At 55.6% G+C, this 25,457-nt stretch overlaps 3 protein-coding genes across 7 annotated transcripts in view; all 3 read right to left on the minus strand.

The window, feature by feature from the left end:
* Positions 1-2,566: 2,566 nt before the first annotated feature.
* Positions 2,567-9,228, minus strand: HAPLN4 (hyaluronan and proteoglycan link protein 4). Its single transcript, XM_019416457.2, has 5 exons — positions 8,247-9,228; positions 7,211-7,328; positions 6,545-6,907; positions 4,638-4,973; positions 2,567-4,276 (listed from the first exon to the last, which is right to left on the minus strand). Exons 1-5 carry the CDS (start codon positions 8,247-8,249, stop codon positions 3,885-3,887), a joined length of 1,212 nt encoding a protein of 403 aa, XP_019272002.1. The 5' UTR covers positions 8,250-9,228; the 3' UTR covers positions 2,567-3,884.
* Positions 9,229-9,351: 123 nt separating this feature from the next.
* TM6SF2 (transmembrane 6 superfamily member 2) lies at positions 9,352-18,437 on the minus strand. Of its 4 annotated transcripts, none has more exons than XM_053897426.1 (10): positions 16,518-16,817; positions 14,685-14,788; positions 14,176-14,243; positions 13,974-14,077; positions 13,502-13,584; positions 12,780-12,904; positions 12,486-12,587; positions 12,084-12,176; positions 11,011-11,130; positions 9,352-10,159 (listed from the first exon to the last, which is right to left on the minus strand). In XM_053897426.1, exons 1-10 carry the CDS (start codon positions 16,610-16,612, stop codon positions 9,878-9,880), a joined length of 1,176 nt encoding a protein of 391 aa, XP_053753401.1. In that variant the 5' UTR covers positions 16,613-16,817; the 3' UTR covers positions 9,352-9,877. The 4 variants fall into 4 exon arrangements, with proteins under 4 accessions (XP_053753401.1, XP_053753400.1, XP_053753402.1 ...); XM_053897425.1 differs by having other exon boundaries at positions 14,146-14,243; positions 16,518-16,815; XM_053897427.1 differs by having other exon boundaries at positions 9,352-10,124; positions 14,146-14,243; positions 16,518-16,811.
* A 1,263-nt stretch (positions 18,438-19,700) lies between these two features.
* Positions 19,701-25,457, minus strand: part of SUGP1 (SURP and G-patch domain containing 1) — a 31,435-nt gene continuing 25,678 nt past the window's right edge. For both annotated transcript variants that reach the window (XM_019416466.2, XM_019416465.2), the window contains exons 9-14: positions 22,964-23,070; positions 21,908-22,085; positions 21,374-21,480; positions 20,381-20,526; positions 20,170-20,299; positions 19,701-19,900 (exon numbers count right to left, since the gene is read on the minus strand). In XM_019416466.2, coding sequence (XP_019272011.1) covers positions 19,874-19,900; positions 20,170-20,299; positions 20,381-20,526; positions 21,374-21,480; positions 21,908-22,085; positions 22,964-23,070 — 695 coding nt within the window. In that variant the 3' untranslated portion in view covers positions 19,701-19,873. The remainder of the gene's footprint in view (positions 19,901-20,169; positions 20,300-20,380; positions 20,527-21,373; positions 21,481-21,907; positions 22,086-22,963; positions 23,071-25,457) is intronic.

Here is a 25,457-nt window from a genome sequence, read left to right on the forward strand (position 1 = left end):
AGAATGACTTTAAAAGTATACATGGCACCAGAATGTTCATAGCAGCATAATTCACAATTGCCAAAAGGGGGAAAAACCCAAATGTCCATTAACTCATGAACGAATAAACAAAATGTGGCATACACATACCACCGAATATTATTCAGCCATGAAGAGGAATAAGGTCTTGATTCACACTCAACATGGAGGAGCCTCAAAAATATTATGCTGAGTGAAGGAAGCTGGACACAAAAGGACATATATTATATGACTCTGTATGAAACATCAAGAACAGGCAAATCTACGGGCGCCTGGCTGGCTCATTTGGTAGAGTGTGAAACTCTTGATCTTGGAGTTATGAGTTTGAGCCCCAGATTGGGTGTAGAGGGTACTTAACATTTTTTTAAAAAATCAATTACAAAAATAGGCAAATCTCTGGAGGTGGAAAGTACATAAACAGTTGCCAGGGCAGGGGGGTAGGGAAGGGAGGAATGGGGAGTGTTTGTTTCATGAGTATGGGGTTTTCTTTGGGGATGATAAAAATGTCTTGGAACTAGATAGAAATGATACAACAGTGTGAATGTTGTGTAAATGTCATTTGTGTAAAAATAGGGGGGGAAATGCATATGCATATTTGTTTGAATGACCATAAAACATCTCCGGAAGGGCACATAAAAACTTTGGAGTTCTCTGGGAAGTGAACGGAGGGCTGTACAATAGGAAGGAGTGGTTTTTCTGAATATCTGGCGTCAGAAAGGGTTCTATCCAGTTTACCAACCCTTAGCTCTCCCTTAGGTGGGAGATGCAGCAACTCCAGTAGGAGGAAGGTCCCCCTGGTCGAATTGGTTTCTTAAAATCCCAGGACTCAGTCTCACCGTCAGCCTACCTCCCTAACCATCCCTGCACCAATCAGCGTTTCCCGGGGAGGTGTGCCACGGCACTCATTGGCTGAACTGGGAGTGGGCGGTGTCAGCCCCTTAGACTCTCATTGTATGAGTGGGGGTTAGAAAATTACATACTCAAGGCAAAATAGGGAACTGGAACCGCGGAAGGAAGAAAGGAACCGCAGGGAAAAGGCGGGATGAAAGAAATCCCATGCACTCATCCCTGGAAATACGCCTCTCACCATTCCCCCATGCAAGGAAGCTAAGGCCAGCTGGAGCCCAAGGCTGTCTCACGAAGGGGCTGGACGCTGCCTTCAGATGAGTGGCTTGAGTCTCTTGGAGGGCTGTCACATCTGGTATTGAAGGATGAGCAGTTACACCGACCATCTCACTTCTACAGCCTAATCGGTTTTACACTTTGTTCTCTTTTCCCTCTGTCCGTATCCCAGAAACTGTCAATGTTTCTCAGGCCACAATCCCACCCCTACTCCACCTCCGCACCAGGGAAAATTTGCAACCTCTCTGCCTTCCTGATACAAGAACTCTCCATCCAGTTTTGCACACTTGGGTGCCTGGGGGACTGAGAGGAACCACTGGATTTGTCAACGACCCAGTCGGGACAGGGCTGTGAAGGGCCAGACACATGGGGGATGATGCAAGGAAGAGAGTGAAGGGAGAATGGGGGAGTGGAGAGGCGGGGAAAATTGAAGAGCAGAGGTGGTCCTGAGGAATGAGGGTGATGCTTCTCAAGCAAATCATCATCACACACCCCCAGCTGGGAAACGTTTTGTCCACCAAATTACATTTATGAAGTAATTACCCATCGGCTGCCTCATTTTCTCATTCATCCAAAAAAACAAAACAAAACAACTTTTTTTTTATTGAGCCCCTGCTGTATGCTTTGCACTCACTGGGACCTCAGAACAGCTCTGGTACAGAGGAGGAAACAGGCTCAGGGGGGTTGTCACTTGGTCGCAGCGGCAGGATTTGAATCCAACCCACCTGATTCCACAACTCACGGATGGGTTTCCTCAAGATGGATGTGACAATAAGGGGGTCGGGGGTTCCAGGAGGGGCCTCAGTGCTATTCCATGGAAGACCTTGGATCTGGGGGCTCCCACAGCTGGGGTGGCTTTGTTCATGGGCCATCTCTCCCGAGCTGGCTCTCAACGCTGGGGGGAGTTTGGCTGGGTTCTGACTTCTTAGCACAAATTGTCCTTTAGAGCCTGTAGCTCACTGTGGATTTTGAAGTGTAAAAAACATTCTGTCTCTCCTGGATCTCTAAGGAGTGAAACGTGGGGCAGGGGGCAGTTAGAGGAGAGAACTCAGTGAGAATGGAGATGTGGTCTCAGAGGGGAAGTGGGGAGCCCAGTGCTTGCACAGCATAAAGGGCTGGGGCTGCCAGAGTCAGTTTGCTCATCTGTATGGCAGCAATGAAAACATCTGGGGGTTGCAAGGGTGTCTCGTGCACAACTGTTGTCTGGGATATAGTTAGCGTGCAAACGGAGGAGTGTCCAGCGGCTCCAGAAGTCCAGCCATACCTGGAGATGCTGCCTGGGGCTGGGCCTCTCTGGTTAAGGAGCAGACATTAAATCCTGTGGGGTGCAGTTCCCACCCATGGTAAGAAGTTCCTGAGAGCTGGGAGGTTGGTTGTCATGGAGACGACGTTGCCGGTCTCTGTGGCGACAGTTTGATGCGGTGGGGCCCTGCTGACATGGGAAAGCCTAGGGGGACAGGTGTTCTGTCACCTCAAACACCAGAGTTTGGCTTCCATGGCAACCATTGTGGGGTTCAAGCAGCTTGGAGAGGGAGCTTGGATGGGGGGCAAAGAGCTGGGGAAAGGGCAGCCTGTTCTCATGGTGAAAACTGGAGAACTGAATGTTGGGACACTCTCAGGACAGTTCTGGGGGTAGGGGAGAGTGGTCTTCGTGGCTGTTGGTAAGGATGGGGACTTCAAGAAGCAGAGTGGTAGCTCTCTGGTGTCCCGGGGGTGACATAGGAAACGTGTGGTATCCATGGTTACAGCTGGAGGAGGGAGGCACTATCTCCATGGGTGTGACTGATGAGGGAAGGGCTGTGTGACTAGGTTACAGGTAGAAGTTGGGCTGGTCGCCTTGGTAACAATGGGAAGTGGGACAGCTTTCTCCACAGCTAGTGACACGGATCCTACGGATCCCTGGGCCCAGGGGATGGTCTCTTTGGTGACAGCCAGGAAAGAGGCCATCAAGTGGGAGCAGATTTGCTCCCTCCAAAGACATACCTGAGGGGTGGGGCATGGCCGCCAGTCATGCGAGCCGGCTGGGGCATGTCAATCTGTTTTTGTGGTGACAGACGAGGCTGGTCTCCCCTGAAACTGGAGGAGCGGGGCTGTTCACAGTGACCGGGGAACGTGGCCTGTTATTCTGCAAACTTCGAGGACTCGCAGTGGAAGGGGGGAAGAATGGGAATACCTAATATCCAGGTCACCATAGGGAAGAGGACAGGAGCCCTGTCTCCATGTGGCCACGGGGGCGTGATCACCTGGTGAACTCTGAGGTGTCTGTTTTCTATACGTGTTGAGGGGGAGGGTTAAGGGATCAGTCTTCAGTCTCCAGGGAGATGCAGAGGGCCTGAGGCCAATCTCCAGATAATCCCGGGGGTCCAGCCTCCAGGAGACCGCGGGGGAGGGGGTGATTCTGTCTGTTTCCAAGTGACCTGGGGAGGCATTGCCAGTCTTCAGGAGACCTCAGCGTCTGTTGGCCTCCAGGGGTCTTCAGGGGACATGCCCCATCTCCTGGAGAAAGTCGAAGGAGGAGGGGAAATCCACTATCCAGGAGAGGTGGGGGCTCGGTCAGTCTCCCGGGATTGGCCAGTCTATGGGGACCTCGGGGGCGCAGCCGGTGTTCAAAGACCACAGGAGGCCTGGTCAGCCTGCTACGCACCGCAGGGGAAGAGGCCAGTCTCCAGTCACGTGGTCTGTCTCCAAGAGACCGCAGAGCACTCGGCCAGCCGCCAAGCACCCCAGCCATCTGCGCCCAGGATCTAGACGCGCAGCGGGGTCCAAGCGGCGGGGTCGCGCGCGCCTCCGGCCCAGCCGCCACCGCCGGCCCAGCCCCAACCCCAGCCGCCTGGTGCGGGGTCTGGCGCGCCGGGTGCACGGTAGCAGTAGACGCCAAAGAGGCGGCGCGTGGCGTCGGGGAAGCCCAGGCTGCGCACGCCCGGCCGGCGGCCGCCGCAGCGCGCGCGCGGGTTCACGATGGGGTAGCGCGCGCTCCCGTCGGCCAGCCAGCCCGCGGTGCAGCGGTCCAGCAGCTGCAGTTTCCACGCGGCGAACAGCTGTCCCACCTTGGCCACGGCCGCGCCGCGCGCCGCGCACGCGCGCGCGGCTCCCGAGAAGGGTACAGGCCGCAGCGGCTTCAGGAAGAACACACGTCCTGCGGTGGAGTGGGGGAGAGTGGTTAAGGCCACTCCCGGGATCTGGCCTCCTAAGGGGTTCAGGATGCTCCCCACCCCCTACGTGCCTGCAACCCAGGACCCCAGCCACAGGATTCAGGAACACCCCTTCCCCTGCATTCCTGGACCCCATTGGTTAGGGCAATGTTGATGCCAAGCGATGCTTGATTGCTGCGCCGGGGTAGTCCTAGGGGTGGGGGGATATCCTGGCCTGGACCCAGGAGGGCCGGTGTGGATAGGAAGGGCGAAGGAGAGGAAACAGACGGTGGGAAAGATACAGGGAGGGGCGGGAGAGGCCCTCCTGTGGGCGGGGCTTCTTTCGTAGGGGCCAGACCTACGCACCCGGGAGGTTGGATGTAAAGCAGAAGGCGTCGTAGCGTTCCTCGGCGTTATGACGGTAGCCGTAGTTGCGCACGCCCCCGGAGGCAGCACCGCCGCCCGTCCCGGAGCTCCCGGCTCCGCCCAGGCCGCCGCAGGGCTCCCGGGGCTGGCTCACCGGGTACTGCACCGAGCCGTCGCGCAGCCAGCCTGCGTTGCACCAGTCCAGGCCGTCGCGCCAGGCCGCGTGCAGCTGCTCTGCGGATGCCAGGATGCCGTCCTGCTCAGCGCAGGCGCGCTGCGCCTCAATGAAGGTTAACTTGTAACGGCCTCCACGGGGGTGGTAAGGGAAGACAACGCCTGGGAGGACGCATACGGTTCAGCTTGGGAATCTCAACACTCTCCTACCCACCTGACTTGTGGGGTGCTGCGTGACTCTTCAGCCTAGACCTTCCACTCCATCCCTCCACTCTGGCCTCAGACCTGAGGACACCCTTGCCAAGCTCACACTCCTAATGGTTCCCTTTGCCTTAACTTTGGGGTTCACTTGACCCTCCCTCTTAAGATACTTAATCACGTCCACCCCCTTTACACAGCTGGAGACTTTTGCTTATGTTCTTTCCACTTTTTTCCACCTGCTGAACTCCTATTCGTCCTTCAAAACCCAGCTGCCGCCACCCTCCTCCCTTCAGTCTTTAGTGCTCCTGACATTCTCTCAGCACTGGGAGCTTCCCTCTGGTCAAGCCCTGAGCCCATGAAGCTGGGGATATCTGTGTCCAGTGCTGACTCCCCCGCAGGGAGCCCCTGGAAGTATGACACTTGGCAAAGCATCTTTGATCCCCAGCATTGTCCAGGGCAGTTTCCACTGATTTCTCTTCCACCTTCAGTTCTTCTAACTTGTCCTTCATTGAACCCACAGTCGGCTCAGCTCAGCAGCATTCTGTGGTGTGTGTTTGAGGGGCAGACCTTGGAGGTGCCGATGCGTCTCTCAGCAGATGAAGGGAGGAACAAACAGGGGTCAGAGAGAAGGCCTGGACCCTGACGGATGGAGGCTTGAGTCCTGGCTCTATCACTCATTTGCATGTGTCCTGGGCAAGGCTCTAACCTGAGTCAGCTGCCCATCTGCTGGTAATAGCATCTCCCTCAGAGTTTGGGGGAAAATTAAACAAGAGGCTCCAGAGAGCTCTTCAAGCTCATGGCACATAGAGCTTCCGATAAAGGAGAGCTGCTGCTATTATTGTTATTTGCTATTGTTGGGAGGTTCAGCAAGTGAGGGCTCTGAAATTTCTCCTAGAATCTTCTTGGATGGACTGAGGAAGCAGAACCGGGTGGGAGGGAATTCTTCAGACAGAACGCCCACCTCCCAGCTCCACAGTCAGCCAATCAGAGCATTCCATCTCCCGGCCACGGTAATTGGCTCATGGATGGACACATGACTCAAGCTGGGCCAATGAGGGACAACTCTGGGACTCTATCTAGCCCTGTTAGGAAATTAATTGCTGAGCTGAAAACCTGCCTGAGGAAAGCCCACTCAGGGAAACAGGTGAGGAAGGGATTCCTGACATGGTGTGAGTGGATCTCCCTGGATGTAACTGTGCCTGGATCCTACCCCAGGATTTCCCAAAGTCCTTACTACTGACACTTTAGAAGGGGTCATCCTTTGCAAGGGGGGCGGGGGAAAGGGAAGGGGGTTGACCGTCCTGTGCATTGTAGGATGTATTGGAGCATCCCTGGCCTCTACCCACTAGCTGCCATCAGCAACCCCTTTCTAGACATTGCCAATGTGTCTGGGGAGCGAATTCACCCCAGATCGGCATCATTACCTTACCCCTAAATTCCTTTAGGTCAACTTCATTTGGTTCCTATCCTTCGCAATATCTCCCACTCTCTTTCCTTAGAAACATGGTTCATCCTGTCCATGGGCTGGTTACCTTCGAGATCCAGCTTGACCATGCCAGTGTCGTCTTCCAGCTCATTGGTGACCTCGCATTCATAGCGCCCATAATCCTGCAGCGTAACGTTTCGGAGAACCAAGGAGGCATCCCCAGGCCCATCACCCTGCAGCTCCGCACGCCCGCGGTAGCTGCCAAATGCTCTGTGCTGGGGGCCGAGCGCCACGAAGACGTCGGCAAAGGCCAGTGGGTCCACCACCTTGGTCCACTTGAGGCGGACGCCGTCGTGGTCGTGGGCGGCTGCCTCATAGTGGTAGCGGCAGGGCAAGACAATGGTGCCACCCCTGTGACTGACCACCTGCCCAGGCGCCGTCTGCACCACCACCGAGCCCGACTCACCCTCTGTGGGAGAGTCAAGCAGAGTTCAGAAGTGGTCCTAGGAAGCGGGGTGGGGAACCTGGGGCAGGGGATCCCAGGGAAGTGTTATGGGAAAAAGACCTGGGTGGAGGTCAGGAGATCCGAAGGTTAAAGGAGTTCAGGGAAGGGAACTGGAACTCAGAGGGGTAGGGGCGGGGGGGGGGGGGGTGGATTCCGGCTATCAGGAACAGCTCAATGCCCTACCCCCTACATCCTCCCTGCACCCAGGCAATCACATTTGGCCATGGCTCCCGTGGGGCAAGACCCGCTTCTGCTGTCCAGACTCACCGAGCACGTGCACGACCTTCTTCCGGCCGCGCTGCGCCCCTGCGGGGGCCGTAAGCAGCAGGACTCCCCAGGCCGCGGCCCAGAGCGCGCCGGGACCGAGGGCCGCCCGAGCACACACCTGGGGGCATACGGCACTCAGTCCAGCCTCCTGGACTTTGCCTGTCGGAGGACTAGCCCCGACCTTCCTTCCCCACGGCGAGGAATTCTCACATGCCCAGGTCCCCACCTCGGCCAGGGTCCCAGAGGAATCTTCCAAGGAGAAGGCTGGCAGACCCTCCCAGCCTCCACCCCCTAACCCGCGCACCCTCCCGGTACCTGACACTCTAGCTCCCACGCAAAGCGCACGCCCCTGGGCTCACCTGCCCTTAGTCCAGCGCAGGCCACCCGCCAGATCCCCTTCACCCCAACACTGGTGGCTCGGAGCTCCGCCCCCTTCTCTGGCCGGCCCAGGCCAGGATTGGGAGGGAGGGGGGAGGAGCTGGAGCAGCGGCAGCGGCAAGGTTATCCGTGCGCCAGGAGACTGCAGCAAAGCGGCAGGGGTGTGGGGGCGGCGGGGGAGGGGGTGCGAGGGGTAGAGGAAGAGAGAGGGAGAGGCTAAGAGGGCGAGGAAAAGAAAACGAGACAGAGAAGAGCAGGGGGAGATGGAGATAGAGAAGGAGAGGCAGAGGAGAGACCGCGAGAGGGAAAGAGACACAGAAGCTAAGGAAAGATGGAGAGACAGAGACTGAAGGGGAGAGAGGAAAGGGAGCAAGAGGAGACGAGAGAAGGGGGACGCGGAGGTAGGGACTCGGAGTAAAAGAAAAGGGACCAGGAAGACAAAAAGAGGGAGGGAAAAGTAGGGAGAGGAGAGGGATATAAAAGAGGCAGAGTTCAAGGAACAGAGATACAAGAGGGTGAGAGACGGAGGGGACGGGAGAGGTGGAGCGGGGAGAGGGAGACTGAGAGGAGAAACACTGAGGGGCGTAGATTCAGACACAGAGCGAGACAGATTCCCAGAGAGGGACCTACCGGGACCCGCGCCCGTGGCCCCACTCACCATCTTGCCCGTGCGGCCCCCGCCGAGCGGCCCCTACGCGCCGGGACTGCGCTCCCCGAACACCCAGGAAGGACTGGGCAAGTCCCTTCAGGCGGCGCAATCCCGGCGTCTGCCTGCAAGGGGAGGAGGGAGGCGGACGCGGGAGCGGGGAGGAGCTTTAAAGGGGACGCAGCGACACGCGCTCCGGGAAGAAACCAGGGGCGCAAGCCGAGGAAGGACCGCGCTGGACAGTGAGTTCAGGTCCACGTCGCCGATCCTGCTGGCTGGTCTTGGGCAGGCAGAGGAAACTCTGGGCCTCAGTTTAACTATCTCTAAAATGGAGGAGGGGGGCCTGATGGAGTCTTCCCTGCAGGATGCCCAAGGTGAGCCGGGAGGGCTCAGTAACCTGCGAAAGGGGCTTGGCCTGCAGGCTTCAGTTTTCCCATTTGTCACTTGGCGGCCATCGCAGTGTCCTGGGCACCAAAAGGTTCTCACTCTGCGGAGTGGGGGCCCCACACAACAGTCACACACTCTGCAGAGGGAACTTGCAGCAACAGGTTCAAATCTGCCTCTGCCTCTCACCTGCTGTAGGACCTTGGAAGAGAGGCTTGGTGTCTCTGAGCCTCAGTTTCCACCTCTGGGAAACAGAGTGCTGGGTGGTTCTTTGGTGAAGATCCAATGGCTAGGAACACAATAGGTGGCTAAGAAATGTTGGTAGGGGCAGGGAACAGGGGAGTCTGATCAAGCCCGACCCACTCTGGGCCTGAGTCACCCCCAGAACCTGGCCCTTCACCCAAGTTCAAACCAGGAATGAAAATGAACCATTGAACCTGGAATAAAATGAGCCTTTTCCTCAACCCCTTGGCTGCTTCCTCAGCCTCAGTTTCCCCAAAATATGAACCAGCCATACAGCAGAGGCAGGGTTATAGAGTCCATGATTGGATGGGCTAGGCCAGGGCTCTGTCCTTTAGCTCAGCTGCATCCAGGAGCCATGACCTCCGAACAGGACCTTTACCTCCTGCAGGCTCAGTTTCCCCATCTGGAATATATGGTAAGATGCAGTATGTACCACTTGAGGTTAGCCCTTGAAATGGTATATGGTAGGTGCTTAATAACTGTGCCACACTATTAGTAATTATAATTTATTGTCAGAACTTAGGTTTCAGATGCTTCTCTACTGATTGTGAACTCAGACAGAGTTTGACCTCTCTGAGCCTCAGTTTTCCCCATCTGGAAGATGGAGCTGTGCATACCAACCAGAGGCAGACTTCTGCTGTCCGGCTTCTCCAGCTCCTGATGGCCACGCTGGCAGCGATGGGTAGGCCCTCATGGGGTCTGAAAAGCAGGTCCCTGACCTCTGAATCCTGAAACACTCAGGCAGCAGCAATATTTGGGCATCAAAAGGTTTTTTACTAAAGGGTCCATGGGGTATGGTATGATGGGTAAATTCTGGGAGGCAGTAGAAGTGTCCTGTGGGATTGGGGTACCATGACAGCTGAGCATGTCTGTGGCCCTCTCTGTGGGAACACTTGGCCCTTGGGTCTCCCATCCTGTCCATTGGCCTGAAACCACCATGGCCAGGACCAAAGGCACCTGGAGATGTACTTTCTGCCTCTAAACAACCCGGCCCACCCTTCCCCAAGCAGGGCTTGCTAGGCATGTAAACAGAGTCCTGGGGAGTCCCCAGCCCTCTCAGTGCTGCTTCTTGTGGTGGGCCGGGGGGCCAGGGGGAGGGCGCAGGAAGAAGGCGGGCCACTGAAGGCAGCGGAAGGCCAGCAGGTGGGGGCCCAGCGCATACAGCAGGTTGCACCCGAAGAAGCAGGCCCAGGCATCATCAGGCACACGGTAGGTGAAGGGCGTGCGCAGGTGCATGGAGGCACCCATGTGCGAGAACTGTGCCTAGTGGCCACACAGGGAGGGTGGATGTCAGGGGCCTGGAGAGAACAGGTCCTAGTATCATCAACATCCCACCCTAGGGAGCCCAGGCTGATGACCTGTTTCCCCTCTCCAGCCCATCTGTCTGCCTCTAAATATTCCGGCCCCTGCATGTACTGTCTGTCCTTGTCCATCTGTCTGTGAGCCTCCCCCCAGCTGTCTAACCAGAACCATCTTCACTCTTTTAAGTGGGCCCTGTTTCCCATCTCTCTGATCTGGGCCCGGCTCTTCCTCCTGCTCTTCCCTACCCCATTTCTGTCCCCGACACAAATCCTGGCCATTCTACCCCAGAGATGTCTTCCTGGTTTCCCCTGCCCAGGCCTGGGCCCAGGCTTTATCACTTTCCATCAGGAACTCAGAAGCAAGCCCTCCAGCTCTGACTGCGCCCTCCACAGCTCAGACATATTCCATGGCTCCCCCAAGCTCAGAGTTGAAAGCCCGCAGCATCTAGCTGTCAAATTCTCTTGCCTCTGCCTTTAACCCATGTTGTGGCTCCACTAAACCGCTATCTGCCTATGTGTTTTTATGCTCTTCCCATTCTTGAAATGCCCTTCCCTGCCTAGAGAACTCATACCCATACATCAAAGCCCAACCCCTATGCTCACTCTTCTAGGAAATCTTCCCTCTCTGGAATCCCTCTCAGCCCCTATCCTTCCCTCTCTCTAGTTCTGACCCCATGGAGTTGGGACCCCATGGAGTGTATCTTAGGGTACCAAGCTGAGGGTGGGGCCTCTCAGAGCCTGTTCAGGGAGGGCAGAAGAGCATTTGATGGGTAGGCAGAAACTTTCTTCCCTACTGATCCACCCACACCTCCCCCTCCCCCCTTCCCCCCCCCCCCCCCCCACCTCACCTGGCCAACAGCTCCAGCAAACACCAAGGCCCAGTCAGGCAGCCAAGAACAGCCAGGGACAATGAGGGCATAGACAGCCAGGCCATAGAAGGGCAGCACATAGAACATATACACCAGCATCTAAGGGGCACACGACCAGGAGGATGAGCAGCTGCCCCAGCCAGGTCTCTTGAGACCCCCGAGGTAGAGACCCCAGGGAGGATCTGGCCAGCCTCAGATCCCACCCAGGCAGGACAGGGGCTCTCTGTGCTCCCAACCCTGTGTACACTTTTCTCTATTTCCCTTGGGTATTCCCTCGGCCACATACATACACACACTGAGCCCACCCACATTACTCCGGAAGTGGCATGTGACCCTGGCCAACTGCAAAACTCCAGCCCCCTGGCCATAATGACCAGCGACAGAATGGACATGTTATTCAGTGATGATGGGCATGTGGGCCAATCAGAGCCTGCCTGAGACTTGTGCTTAAGCTCTGGGGAAATAAGAGCTCAGATTCTTCTGGGGTGGTTAAGTAGGGTGGATGGAGGCCTGGAGCTGCCCAAGGCTGACTCTCTAATCCCACAAAGTGACTACGAGGGAGTGGAGTCCATGCAAAGAAAACAGAGCCCAGAGACAGAGTTGCCTTAGCTCCTAGGTCCAGCCATACTTGAAGACCATATCTGTCTTCATTTTTGAAGACAGACATTTTTGGTAGGACAATGAATTTTTTTAACTTAAAAAAAAAAAAAAAAAAAAAAAAATATATATATATATATATATATATATATATATATATATATATATATATTGAGATAGAGAGAGTGTGAGAGGGGAAAGGGCAGAGAGAGAATCCCAAGCAAGCTCCACACTGCCAGCACAGAGCCCAACACGAGGCTCGAACCCATGAACTGTGAGATCATGCATGATCTGAGCCGAAACCAAGAGTCAGACACTCAACTGACTAAGCCACCCAGGCGTCCTGGTAGGACAATAAACTGGCTTGTGTTTGTGGTGCCTGCCTCAAAGAGGATTTGGTAGACCTCTATCCATGACAGGACCATATGGCCCTCTCCTCCCATCTGCCCTCTCACCTGCACCTTCGGATAGGCCACGGGGTCCCGTAGGTATGGCTCATACTGATAGATGTAGATAAAGCAGGCATCTGTGGGGCAGTCAAGCACCACCTGGGGCAGACAGGCAAACCAACAGCCTATCTGAAACATTTTTCCCACGAGAAGCTTTCTCCACCCTCCCAGGCGGGTCCCGTACCCCTTGCTCTGGCCTCCCCTACCCTTGGCTTTTCACTTTGGCTGGGAAAGTTATAGGGAGTGGGGCTTTGTCATGGAACACTTAGATCAGACTCAGTGAAGAACCTTCCTGGATGATGAGACAGGAGAGTAGTAACCTCTTTGCACTGGGTAAAGGAACATGGTTGGGGAGGGGACAGGAAAGGGAGCTGGAGGTAGAAGAAAGGCTGGCCACTGCAGACTCACCAGGCCCCGGAAGAGGGTGAAGAACCCAGCAAGGGTGAGGTATATGACAAGGACCAGGTCAACCGGGCGTCGCAGGAGGCCCTTTCTTTGCTCCTCCTGTACCTGCCCCATGGGAGAGAGACAGTGTGAGAAGTCTGGTATCCAACAGGCACTCAATAAAGGCTCATCCCTTCTTTCCTAATGGCCAAGGAGATCCTTCCAAAGAGGGCATATTTTTGACCACAAGGAACTCTAATGGGGGGGGGACACTGAGGTATGCTGGCACAGGGAACTGTCTGGGGGCAGGGCACTTACCATGTGAGGGATACAGCTGGTTGGTGCCCGGGACTGGCTGAAGACCTTCATGCCAGCCCAGCATGGGACCAGCATATAGGGGATGGCCAGGAAGAAGGCAGGTCTGATCTCTGAGCTGTATTTACCTGTCATAGTAGGAGAGTGGGGGTGTCACTCAGTGAGGATCACCCAGACCTGGCCAGACCTGTAGGTGAATCACACCAGAGTCCCTAGATGGAACTAGTAATTCACAAATGCAAATTTTTTTTCATTTTTTAAAATTTATTTTGAGAGACACAGAGAGAGAGAGCAGGGGAGGGGCAGAGACAGAGAGAGACAGAGAGAGAATCCCAAGCAGTCTCCTGTGCTGCCAGTACAGAGCCTGATGTGGGGCTCGATCTCACGAACTGTGAGACCATGACCTGAGCTGAAGTCAAGAGCCAGATGCTTAACTGACTGCAAGCCACCCACGCGCCCCACACAAATGCAATCTTTATTTAAGCTCTAACACCTCTGCCTCCCCAATGCTCATAAGATGATGTCTATGCTCCTTAGCCTGGCTTGCCTCAATTTACCTTCTGGGTATAGCCTCTATACTTGCTCCCTCTGGATACACCTTGGGTATCCCTCTGGTTCAGCCACTCCACATACTGGTCTGCCTCTCCCCTCTACCTATGAACCTTCTAGGTGCAGGATAGTGACCCAGCCCGAGGAGACAGGATCCCTCAAAGCCAAGTCCTTACCAAGGATGTTTCCTGGGAGAAATACCAGGATGCTCATGATGAAAGATCCCAGCCAGTACAGTCCAAGGTTCCGGTATCTCTTCCTGGGGTCAGGGACGGAGGGGTGACCAACAGATGCCTGTTCCCAAGTCTCAGAGCCCCAGCCAGAGCCCAGGGTCCACCCTGGGCTCCCCAACTCTGGGTCCCTCCCAGTTTTGTCCAGAACAGAAGGGACAACAGGGAGATGAATGAAGGAATGAACAGACTGTCTGTCCAAGGACAGAAGTGGCTGCCTAGGCACAGGGCAGTACAAGAGAAGAGAGCTGACTATAGCTTACACCTGTGACATTCCCTGGCCACTCCTGGCTGGAGCCCTAGAGAAGCCTCCTGATTTCCCCTACGCACACTTCTGGCTCCACTCAGGCTTGGGACCCCACCTGAGAACTTGACCTCCTTCTCATGGTCCAGGTGCCACTCCACCCACCCCATGCACCTTCTGTGGATGGCACCAGCCATGGCCAGGTAGAGGAGGTAGTGAACGGTGCCATCCCAGTAGCAGATGAAGACTCCATGGGCAGTGCGCAAGTATGGCTCTCCCTGCAAGGGCAGGTCAGGGCTCAGATGGGCGACAGGGCAGGAGGCATCCCCAGCTGCCCGCTATGTACCTCCTTGGTAATGAACTCCATGAAGCCCACCATGTAGCCATCTTCCTGGAGAGCAATAAGGAGGTCCACCACCGAGGTGAAGGCGAAGATAGTGAACACTGTGGGAAGAGTGGGCGGGGCACAGCCTGGGTGTGGGAGAGGCCTGAGGCAGCTTTTCTGAGACCCAGATTCCAGGCAAGGATCCTTGTCCAAGGACTGCTCCCAGTCACCACGCTCCACCGGTCACATGACCCACAGCTCTGCCTCATGAGGAGGCACAGTCCCTGCCTTTGGAAGTCCTCAGGTTGAGAAGGCACTGTCTCTGCCCTCAGGGGAATCCCAAAGTGATGAGGAAGTCTTTCAGGGGCTCCCAGTCTGAGGGGAAGATACAGTCCTTCTCTGAAGAGCCCCAGGTCTGAAGGGGGTGGCCCTCTAAGGTTCCCCAACCACTGAGGGTTCTCCAGTCTCTGTGAGCTTCTCCAGTCTGATGGGAGCCCTTCAAGGACCCCCAGTCTGATGGAGGAGGCCCTTGCTCACACAGTTCTCTCTGACTGACTCACCAGCATAGAGTGGGTCATAGTAGATATCACCAGGAGACAAGTTGTAGATAGCCATGAAAAGCAGACCCAGGATCAGGGCACTCATCAATGCCACCCCCAGGGGGCTGTGGAGAGGGAAAACAAGTCAGAGAGGCCAGGCCCAGTGCGGAGGCCCCACCTCGCCCTGGTGAGGCCAAAAGCAGACTCTAGGAAGCTCAAAATGTTGAGGCTGAAGTATCTGTCCATCCAGGAATCGCTCATTCCCTGAAACTGCCCTTTCCCATTACTAGGCTGTTGCCTCAACTGTTTCCCCTTTCGGGAAACTCCTTCCAGAAGTTTCTTCCACTTGGCAAACTCTTACTCATCCTTCATAGCCTATCTTTCATGACTCCTCCTCCAGGAAACCCTCCTTGACTTCTTAGAAAGGATCATTGCCAAACTTAGGCCAAGTACAGGGTGGGCATCAGTCAATTCTTTGTTTAGGATTTTATTGTTAAGTAATCGCTACACCCAACACGGGGCTCGAACTCACAACCCTGAGATCAAGGGTCATGTGCTTTTCTGACTGAGCCAGCGAGGCGCCCCAACTCTTTCTGACTATACAGTTCATCCTGTCACTTGCTGATATGTGTTTAACTCAATTTGCTGTCAGTCATTCAGTCCCACCAAGCCTCTCTGTGGCCAGACCCAGTGCCCAAGCCTGTCAGGTCTCTAAGTGCTCAGCCCTGTACACCTCACTCTCTGAAGCTCCAGACTCCTCCCAGCTAAAGTCCAAATACTTCCATCAACTCCACCCTACCCCTGCCCTGATCTGTCCCCATCAATCTGATAAGGCAGGTTGCGTAGATAATAGAAGCCATCTTTGGGCAGCCCCCAACACAAGTGGGCAGAGTGGGGGGTGGGAAAGCTATCCAGGGTCCCACACTCTCCCCTACACTCTCTCCAGACTCCTACCTTCTCATGGACCCCTCTGACACCTGACAATCCCCATCCTGGCCCCAACAATGACAATTATAGTAATCAGATAAGACCACACAATTTGTAATCCTTAACTGTAACTATGGGATGAGGTCTAGGATTATGTTCATTACACACTGAAGAAACTGAGGCTCCCAGAAACAACCTAGCTCACCCAAGTTCCAGGGGGGTAGAGCCAGGAATTTGTACCCAAGGAGCCAACCCCATAGTCAAGACTCCCTCTATCCCATGTCTTGAGTTGAGCTAGTTGAGCCCCTGGCTGAGGGGCTTGCAGATGTCTGGTACAGTGTGGCAGGATCCACAGGGCTAAGGTCTAGGGTTAAGAGCCAAGGGAGGTCACAATACGTAGGGAAAACAGACTAAAGACAGGGTGGGCCAAACCTTAACAGAAAAAAGTCCCAAGCTTGAGATAGGCGATGGAGGGGCCATCTGGCAGGGGTGGTGGAACAGAACGCGCGTCCCTGTGTGCGTGTGTGTCAAGAGCTAGGTCATCAGGACCTTATCTGGGGCAATACTGTGACTGACTTTGGTGAGTCTGGAGCTGGGCACAGCCCTGGGAAAACCCCGGAAACCCTCCAAAACCCTGCCCTTTGGGGGGTTTTGCTTCTCAACCTTTCTCCCCAGGCCCTAAACGTCCCAGGAGCGCCCTCCACCCCCAACACACAGCCCCCTGCCCGGCAGAAAAAGGACTTCCGACTGGGTGGGGGTGTGGGGAGTTCTGCCCTAGCCCCCCTCCTCCAGGCCAGAGCTGCGCGGGGACGCTGGCTTGGGAGAGCCAGGCTAGCCGTCGCGCATCCTCCCTCCCGGCTACCACCAATCCGCCCTGGCCGCCCACCCCCGCCCCCGGAGTCCGCCCTGGCCCCTCCCCTTACGCACTGCGAGAGCGCCGAGACGTGGTTGAGCGCATAGGACAAGGGGAGGGCGCCGAGCGACAGAGCGGCGATCTTGCCGGCAAGCGGCGGGATGTCCATAGCAGCGGCGCCTGGACCCCGGCGCGGCCTCGGCGCGGCCTCCTGGGCGCCCGTCTCTTCTGCAGTGGCGCGTCTGGGCGGGCGGAGGGAGGGGGGTGCCAGGGACGCGGCCGGTCCCGGCCCCGCCCTGCGCAAAGGTCGCCCCCCGCTGCGCCCTGGTCCCGCCGCAGTTCCTCGACCTCTCCGCTAGCTCCCGGGGAGCCTCTGAGGCCCCTCCTCCTTGAGGCGGCCCCTCTCCCCGCCCCTCTCTCGCTTCACCCTGGCGGGACTCAGCGCTGTTCTCAGCGGCCTTCCCAGCCGCCCAAGCCTGTTTCTCTATAAAAAGCTAGAACACCATGTCTCCGGATTCTTCCGCTGTTGAGGCGCGGGTCTGCAACCTTGGGGCCCTGGGCCAGCAACTTCATTCTAAGAGAATTCTTTCTCCGGTCCTCCTTCTGCACTTCTGCATTTTCTGTCCCAGGGCACCGGTGTACCAACCTCGACCCCGAAGAGAAGTCTTTTTAATTCCACATTCCCTAGACCTTTCTCCCCCTAGGATCAAGTGGGCATTGCCCATATGCGCTAATGGAGGAACCTCAGTCGCTTGGACACAGAGTTCCCTTCAGAGCCCTTGGACTTGAGTGTTCTTGCAGTGGCCACACACATTTAAGCACGTGTCCGGGTGTGAAGCTTTGACTGGATCTGGGGACTATCTCAAGGCAGGCAGCCAAGATCAAGGGTTGAGGGTCTCTTTTTTTTTTTTTTTCAACGTTTTTTATTTATTTTTGGGACAGAGAGAGACAGAGCATGAATGGGGGAGGGGCAGAGAGAGAGGGAGACACAGAATCGGGAACAGGCTCCAGGCTCCGACCCATCAGTCCAGAGCCTGACGCGGGGCTCGAACTCACAGACCGCGAGATCGTGACCTGGCTGAAGTCGGACGCTTAACCGACTGCGCCACCCAGGCGCCCCAAGGGTTGAGGGTCTCTTGAAGGACTCTCTGTGCTGTGTTCCATGTAGCGTGGGCACCTTGTGGGCAGCTGAGCCTGCGACCCTGCACAGTGGGTGGGGTCAAAGGGAGGGAGTCCAAAGGGTGTGTTTAGATTGGGTGTGGATTGCTCCAGTTTGGTGAGGAGTTTGGGAACAGTGTTTCTGGCAAGGAGAATAGATCAGGCCTGGGGCCGGTGTGTGGTGGGAGGAACAGAGGGGAGAGCTGAGGTTCTGAACAGCCTACAGGAGGCTGGGGAAAATGTAAAAGGGTGTGGATGGGGGGTGCTCAGGATCAGGGAGAGGGCTGTACGGTGGGGGAGAGAATTAGGCAGCTGTCTTTGTCACTCCCTCCAACCAGCTTTGGACTCTTGCCCATGTGGTACTTGTGGCTTTGGAAACAGCAATAACTGCCCGTGGGGGAGCCCACAGTCTGTGGTTAGGGAATATTCTAACACTCACCCTTTTTCTACACAGCCCCTTGGCCTTATGCCAGTTGGGACCCATCTCTGAACCTGCCACCAACCTGACAGCCTCCCTCCCTAGTTGTCTATTGCCCACGAAGTTCAGGTTCCTCTGGGTTGACCTGAGGCTCCAGTCTCCTTCCTGGGCTTTTCCCAACTCTAGCAGTACCAACACACGCCCAGGCCTCTTTTCTGTCTGTAAGATGGACCCTCTAGCATTTCCTCACCCCTTAAAGCAGATCCCAGTGTCCCCTCCTCCAGGTACCTTCTCTGCCCAGGGTCCTTGCTGGGCTGATACCCTGCAGGACGAGGGGTGTCTGGTCTAGCTGTCCAGCAACCTGGCCTTGCATCTGTGTCTGCAACGAGCCACCTGCACAAGCACACTGAATTCAGAGGCCATCTCTTCCAACTCTCCACTTGCCTGGGAGTAAAGTCCGTGGGCTGAGTCTGGCAAGCCTCCCAGTCACTGAGAATTCAACTAAGGGGTGACCTTTACCTGGATGGCAAGGTGCCTGGGACTAATGCCTAGGGTCCCTATCCATGGAAACTCTGGCTCCCTAGAGCTACTCTTGTGCTCAAGCCCGGGGACCCCTGGGCAGCCTCCATGCATGGGAATGTCACCCCTTTGCCCTGCTCTGGGCTGTGTCCATGGAGGGGAGACAGGGTGGCATACATCATTCCAGCCTGGGCTCTGCTGTTGAGACTCCCAGTACCTGGACACTCCCACCCCTGCCCATTAAGACACTCCCCAGGCTGCCTCCATGACAGCACCTAGTTCCTCTTCGCAGCATTTATCAGTCTCAGGTTCACTGCCATGCCAGGGGGCAGATCCTATCCATTCAGTCAGTGTTGTGTTTACTGAATGACAGAATGCAGGCTAGCCCAGAAGCCCAGCTCCAGCTAGAGTTTTCAGAGCCCATGAGCCCACAGATGTTGAGCAGAACCCACTAGGGGCATGTGTGGGCATATGGGGGAGTTGTGGGGACCCCTCAGATCTCCAAGCCATAATACTTCAAGCAGGGCTCTCGGATTCCCGGGACCCCACCCAAGCTTCTCACTCAGCAGCTGCAACTGAGGAAGAGCCCCAGGTGGTCTCGGCACAAATGGGACGTGCAGGCTCTGAAGATGTAGGCTGCATCTGCCCATAAAGCCACCTCCTGGGGCACGAGCCCCAGGGACTTAAGTGTCTACCCCAATGGCAGGACCCAGGGCAGCGGGGGCAGCCTAGGCTGCAGCTATCACAGGCTAGGCTTGCCGTGTGTGACTGTTGCAGGGAGGAGTCGTCGTCAGCGCCACCTGCTGGCAAGGTGACTGGCATAGGTGTGCCCTGGGTAGACATGCCTCACACTTCTACGGTCTGGGCCCTGTCTAGGGACCCCTTCCAACGTCCTCCTGCAGCACAGTGCTACACTGGGATGCCCCTGATGTCTCTGGTCCAGGTGCAGCCAGCTCTTGTTTGGCCAGCCACCAGTCCCACTCAGGAGGTCCATGGACGCTCCCCTCAACTCTAACCCAGGATGATGGGGTGGGGGGAGGGAGGCCACAGGCAGACAGGGTCTAGGTGGTTTCCTCAGATTCTTCAAGCACTAGGGAACCTTCCCAGCAGGACCCCAGCCCATCTGCCCAGCCCAGCCCTGCAGCTAAGGAAACAGGAGTGGTTTCTGGTGATGGCAAAACCAGGCTGCCATGGTGGGCAAGCGCTGGAACTTTTAATACACGGCACGACACTCGAGACGACGGGAAGGGCAGGCAGAAATGCAGGCCGGAACATTCCACAGTCCAGGGACGGTCGGTCGTTTGGAAAATACGTTCGTGTGTTTTTCTGGAATACTCAGTAGTAAGGCCGTCTGGGGTTGTTCTGTGGGAGGCAAATAAGATAAAATGGGGAGAAGGGGAGGGGGTGAATGCTAAAGACAGCCATTCCTCCTGCCCAGAACCTTCTAGGGACTACTGAGCTCACCAGAGCTCAGAGGGGAGGGCAGGTGGAAAGGTGTAGAGGTGCTGGTGAGACATTGCCTAGCTAGACTGGGGAAGGAGGGGAAGCTCTGTTACCAGCACCGCCACCCCCCTGTGGAGATTCTGAAGAGCCCAGCCAGAAGCCGTGTGGGAGGCTGGGGACACACGCACCAGGGGGTTAGGTCGGAAGCGGTAGGCCAGCATCATCCTCTTGCGAAAGGCCTCATACTCGTCATCCTCCTTGGAGAGCTCTGCTGGCCGGTCGATGCCAAAGCCGGCTCCATCTACTGTGGTGGTGCCTCTGCAGGGGAATGACAGGGCAGAGTAAGCAGGGGGCCAGGCCAGTGCCGGCAGAAGGGTGGTAGGGGGAGTGTACACTCACTTGTTGACCGGGTTCTTGATGCCCTGGCCCTCTGAGCCCAGCCCGTCGCCCTCCTTCCAGCCCATTTTCATCAGCATCTGATAGCCAATGTTCTCCACCGTCAGTTTGAACTCCTTGTACTCGGAGTAGTCAGGCTCTCGGCCCTCCTGCAGGGCAAGGAGTTGGCTGTCATCTACCAGGGCTACAACTGTCCCAGGTCCCAGCCCTGGCTTGAACAGCCTCCACCCACCGCACTGCCCACAACAACCTCGCTGGCTGCTGGGACCACCTGCCCATCTGCCTCCTCTGCACCAGATCAGGTTCCTTGAGAACAGACCAAGATGCTCTTTCTCAGGGTCCCCAGGGCCAGACTTTGTACCAAGCTGCCTGGTGGCCAAGTCAAAGAGGGCAAGGTGATGGGTCACACAGGCCTCACCCACCACAGGAAAAATTAATGGTTCATTAGCAACAAAAAGCCCTATGTTCTGAGGGCAATTCATTACACAGAATGCTAAAACATGTGGTCAATAAGGTGCCTGCCTTGTTGATGAGGTCATGCGGTACAAAAGCGGCTTTACAAAAATCCCCCAAAAGAGGGCATGGGATGTGTCCCGTCAGCTGTCTCTCCTCACGAGCATGAGAACAGCATGGGAGGAATGTGAAGTTCTTGTTCTGGAGAACCCAGTCCTTGGGGACTTCTGCCTGAGAAACGCTTTGCCTGTAAACTGCACTTAATTGGCTCCACTGAAAGCAGAATTTCCCTGAAGCCCTGGGAAATGTTTCTAAAGCGGCAGCTGAGCTGTTATTTGCTAATTCCCTTCACAGACGGTGTCTATCATAAACAGATGCCTCCTGAGGCAAGAGGGCCCAGCTCCTCCTGTGAATGAGGGGGGCCTGAAGGCTGCCTCAGGCGCCTGCCTCGTGATGCTAACAGGAGGGGCTGGAACACTCGAAGGGCTGCCTGCTAGACAGGCCTACAGCAGGGGCTGGTGCCTAGGGATGCTCCCAGCTCACCTTCAGGGCCTTGAAGGTTTCCATGAACTTCTCCAGCTCATCTGGTGGCAGGAAGTCTCCAATAAAGTGCTTGCCACGGCCCATCTTTGTCAGCTGCTCGGCCCATTCTGCCCGTAGAGGAGGGAAAGGTGAGAGGAGAAAAGGAAGAAGTCAGGGAGTGGGCTGGGTGGTCCCACAGCACAGGTATGAGTCTTGTGTGGGGAGGGGAGTCTGGGGCTATGGGGGAATGAGGCAGATGGTTGAGACCCTGACCCAAACCCCTGCTGCTCCAGGCAGCCCTGCTAAGTGCCATGTTCAGACAGCAGTGAACACTCACAAAGAACCATTTCTTTTTCCTCTGAGGAACCTGAGGCGCAGAGAAGCTGAATCTCTTGCCCAAGGCCTTACAGGTTGGGCAGGTGGTTTAAGGCCCCAGTGTGGTGTCTCCAGGTGCCTCCCCGGGCAGGTGAGTGTGGCCTCCTGAGCCTGCAGTACCCTCAGGGCAAGGCCTCAGCTAGGTACCGTGCCCCACCTGCAATGTGCGCTTTGGCTCACCCCGAGTCTTGTCCATCTCCATGCGCCGCAGCTGGTGTTCCCAGGTGCCCAGCTCGCTGTCTACCTCCTCGTCGCTGTCGTAGCCATGCTGGTGCTGCTGCAGCGCCTTCTCCCACAACAGCTGCATGTCCTGCATCGCACGCTTGTGCTGCATGATCATGTCATACATCTGCTGCATCTGCGGGCAGCACATGCCAGTGAGCAAGGCAGTGTACCACACGTGCAGGAGGCCAACCCCCTGGCCTTCCCTATGCAGGTCAGGCCCCCTCACCCTTCCCACTTTCTGCCCTCCCTGGGCCGGCACGTGAGCAGGGCTTGGAGCAAGCACTCAAGACAAAGTCCTGTACCAGGCCATGCCCTGTTTTCAGCAGGGAGGAGTCCTCTCTGCCTCACCCAGTCTGGTATCTGGCCCGAACCCAGCACATCCTGGGCACCCTTGCTGTGGACCAAATGAGGGCACCGCAAGCCTCTGATCACGGAAGGGTTGAAGGAGATGTGACGGGGCTGTCAGGCTGGAGGAGGTGACAAGGGTGAGCTGTCCCTAAGGAACAAGGGTGTGCCTGTAGTTCCCCAGGAAAGCAGCAGAGGCTAAGCCCCTGGCCATAGAGCTCCCTGCCAAGCCAGCCCTCATCCCAACACAGGCAACACCAACTGAGCATCTGTCACATCGTTCAGGGCGCCCAGTGCTAGCCAGGCCTGTCCTGTACTGGATGTTGGAGGGCACTGGAAGGAGAGCTTAAAATGGAGACTACCTAGTCAGGAACAGCCCACGAGCATGTCGGGGAGTAGTTGTGGAGCATCAGCCTCAGGGGCTGCCCGGGCAGTGTGAGGACTGAGCTCTGGGTCCAATTGTAGGCTGGGAAGGGCCTTTGGGGGGTGAAATGCCATTGACAAGGGCGTGCCTATCCAAGAACCTCTCCACTGATGGTGGGATCCACCCAGCACAGGGAGGCTCAGAAAGAATAGAACATGACCACTGTCCTGTGAGGTGAGGTGGGGGGACAATACTCCATTAGCCCCTTTGGAGCCTGCCTGCTCTATGCCACACAGACTTACCTCCTGTTGCTCCTTTAGCTGCTTCTTCTGGGCATCTGACAGCTCTGTGACACCCACCAGACCTACAGGCTTCCCTTTCTCATAGCCAAGCCCCTTGAGGTCCTGAACTGGAAATAAGACACAGGCTGATCAACAACGGATGGACAGGTCCAGACCTGCTCCTGCATGTGGTACAGCGTCCATGCGCTGACGACATCTGAGGCACTTAGCGCACATGGCACAAGGCCTTCACATCACAACAGTTGGTATCCTGTGTCACGTGATGATCCCAGGGGCCTCACCGTGCCGTCACGTGCATCTAGTGTCACCCTCACATGACCTCTCCAGGCAGGCGCTATACCCCTACGTGTAGATGATGACATCAGAATTTAGAGGTCCAGGGCCTCCCTCAAGGTCACATATCTAATGGGTGACATGAGGGGGACTTTGCAAAGGCAAAGACAGGAGAGGAGAGATAAACATGTGCCCGTGTGTGTGTGTGCATTCACACACTGACTCTTAGAGATAAGCCCTGCAGGGAACAGACACCCAGTGTAGACACACGAGGGTTTAAGAGTCTGGCATAAGACTCAGCTCTGTGTATAGCTCTGTTAGCTCCTTCTGGGGAAGCAGCCGACCATCCTCAAAGCAACTGACATTTAATTTGGCATCAGCTTTGGAGCTTGGCTGGAGCCAGCAACACTAATCCACAAGAAGATGCTGTGACAGCCCCATCTGGGTGGCGGAAACAACCACCCCTCAGGCGGTGGCTTCCTGGGGGAGGAGAAGCTGGGCAGAGGGGGATATAGAGGCCCTTCTGGTATGTGCAAAGAGCCAGATTCTCCTAGCTCACCAGGGCTGGGGCTTCACCTGCAAGACCCACTCACAAGTGCTTCTTGAGCCCATGTTTATTCCCCAATACCTCCTGGAAGGTCTGTGTGGGAGCCCTGTGGAGAGGGCAAGGGAGTCAAGGTCTGAGCAGCCTGCTGTGTGCCTGAAATGTACCCAAAGTCCCCCTCCTCCAGTCACTTTACCAGCAAGCAAGCAGGTGGGGGCTGTTCACACCCTCCCAGGGACGACACAGGCCAGTGGGACCTAAACCTGGATATGAGACTTCGGAGCCTGTGCACTAGACAGGGGAGGCCTCCTCACCAGCTGGGAGCTGGGGCCAGACCTCAAGGACATGGTTTCAGAACTGTGGCATGCACACATCAGAACAAGACTCAAGGCAGAGCACCCTTCGTTATAGGGGGGCACCTGAGTTCGGCATTTGACAGCAATCTGACCCTAGGCAGAGATGTTACCTGGAACCACACTGAGTACTAGAATCTTCACTAGCTTTTCTCCTTGGACAAGGGAAGCACTGAACAGACAACCTCCAGAACTGGATGGGAAAGGCCAACAGGCTAGCCATGTGACTTGGGTAAGCTGTCTTCCCTCTTGGTCCATCATAAATGAAATAAACATAGATGTCAGCACCAGAGCACATATGACTCCTCTATGTATCTGTGTGTTCAGGGGTGAGGGAGGTTGAGACGGTTCTGTGTGCAGGGCAGGCTGTGTGGAGGGCAGTGAGACAGATGCCATAAGATAGCCTCTCTCAGTCACCGATTATCACCTGCAGAATGTGATGACAACAAACTCCCCCACTCTACTGGCCGCTTTGTGATAGAAAATGAGAAACAAGACCACATGTTGGCCATCTCTGAAACTGTCAAGGAGGCAGATGTTGCAGTTGATTGTGCAAAACTGTGGCAATTATGGTGCTTATCATCATGCATTTCTTGAGCTTTCTATGACAAGAATGAATCCAAGTACTTCAAAGCTTAAGGGAGATAGCAGGATTGATCTACATGCTGTGTACAAGGCACTTGCCTTAGATACGAAGTCACAAATAAGTTGAAAGTGAAAGGATGGAAAAATGTATTTCATACAAATAGCAACTGAGAGAGCTGGGGTGGCCATACTAGCATCAGACAAAATAGACTTCCGGTCCAAAAAGGTTACAAGAGAAAAAGAAGGATGTTCTATATTGATAAAAAATGTAAAACAGAAAGAAGATAGAACTTGAGGCGCTTGGGTGGCTCAGTCTGTTGAGCATTTGACTCTTGATTTTGGCTCAGGTCATGATCCCAGGGATGTAGGATCTCACTGAGCGTGGAGCCTGCTTAAGATTGATTGATTGATTCATTCATTCATTCATTCTCATTCTCTCTCCCTCTCCGCACCTGGGTGGCTTGGTTGAGTGTCTGACTTCGGGTCAGGTCATGATCTTGGTTTGTGGGTTTGAGCCCCACATTGGGCTCACTGCTGTCAGCCTGTCAGCCCGCTCTCTGCTCCTCCCTCACTTGCGCTCTCCCAAAAATAAATAAATATTAAAAAAAAAAAAAAAAGATTCTGTCCCTCTCCCCCACTTGCATGTGTGCGCACTCTCAAAAAAAAGACATCCCCCCACACTCTACCTAACAAAAGAGCCTCATGATATATGAAGCAAAAATTGACAAAATTGAAGGGA

This window comes from Panthera pardus, unplaced genomic scaffold, assembly GCF_024362965.1.
Source record: "Panthera pardus isolate Hobbes unplaced genomic scaffold, ASM2436296v1 HiC_scaffold_8, whole genome shotgun sequence".
Lineage (NCBI taxonomy): Eukaryota > Metazoa > Chordata > Mammalia > Carnivora > Felidae > Panthera > Panthera pardus.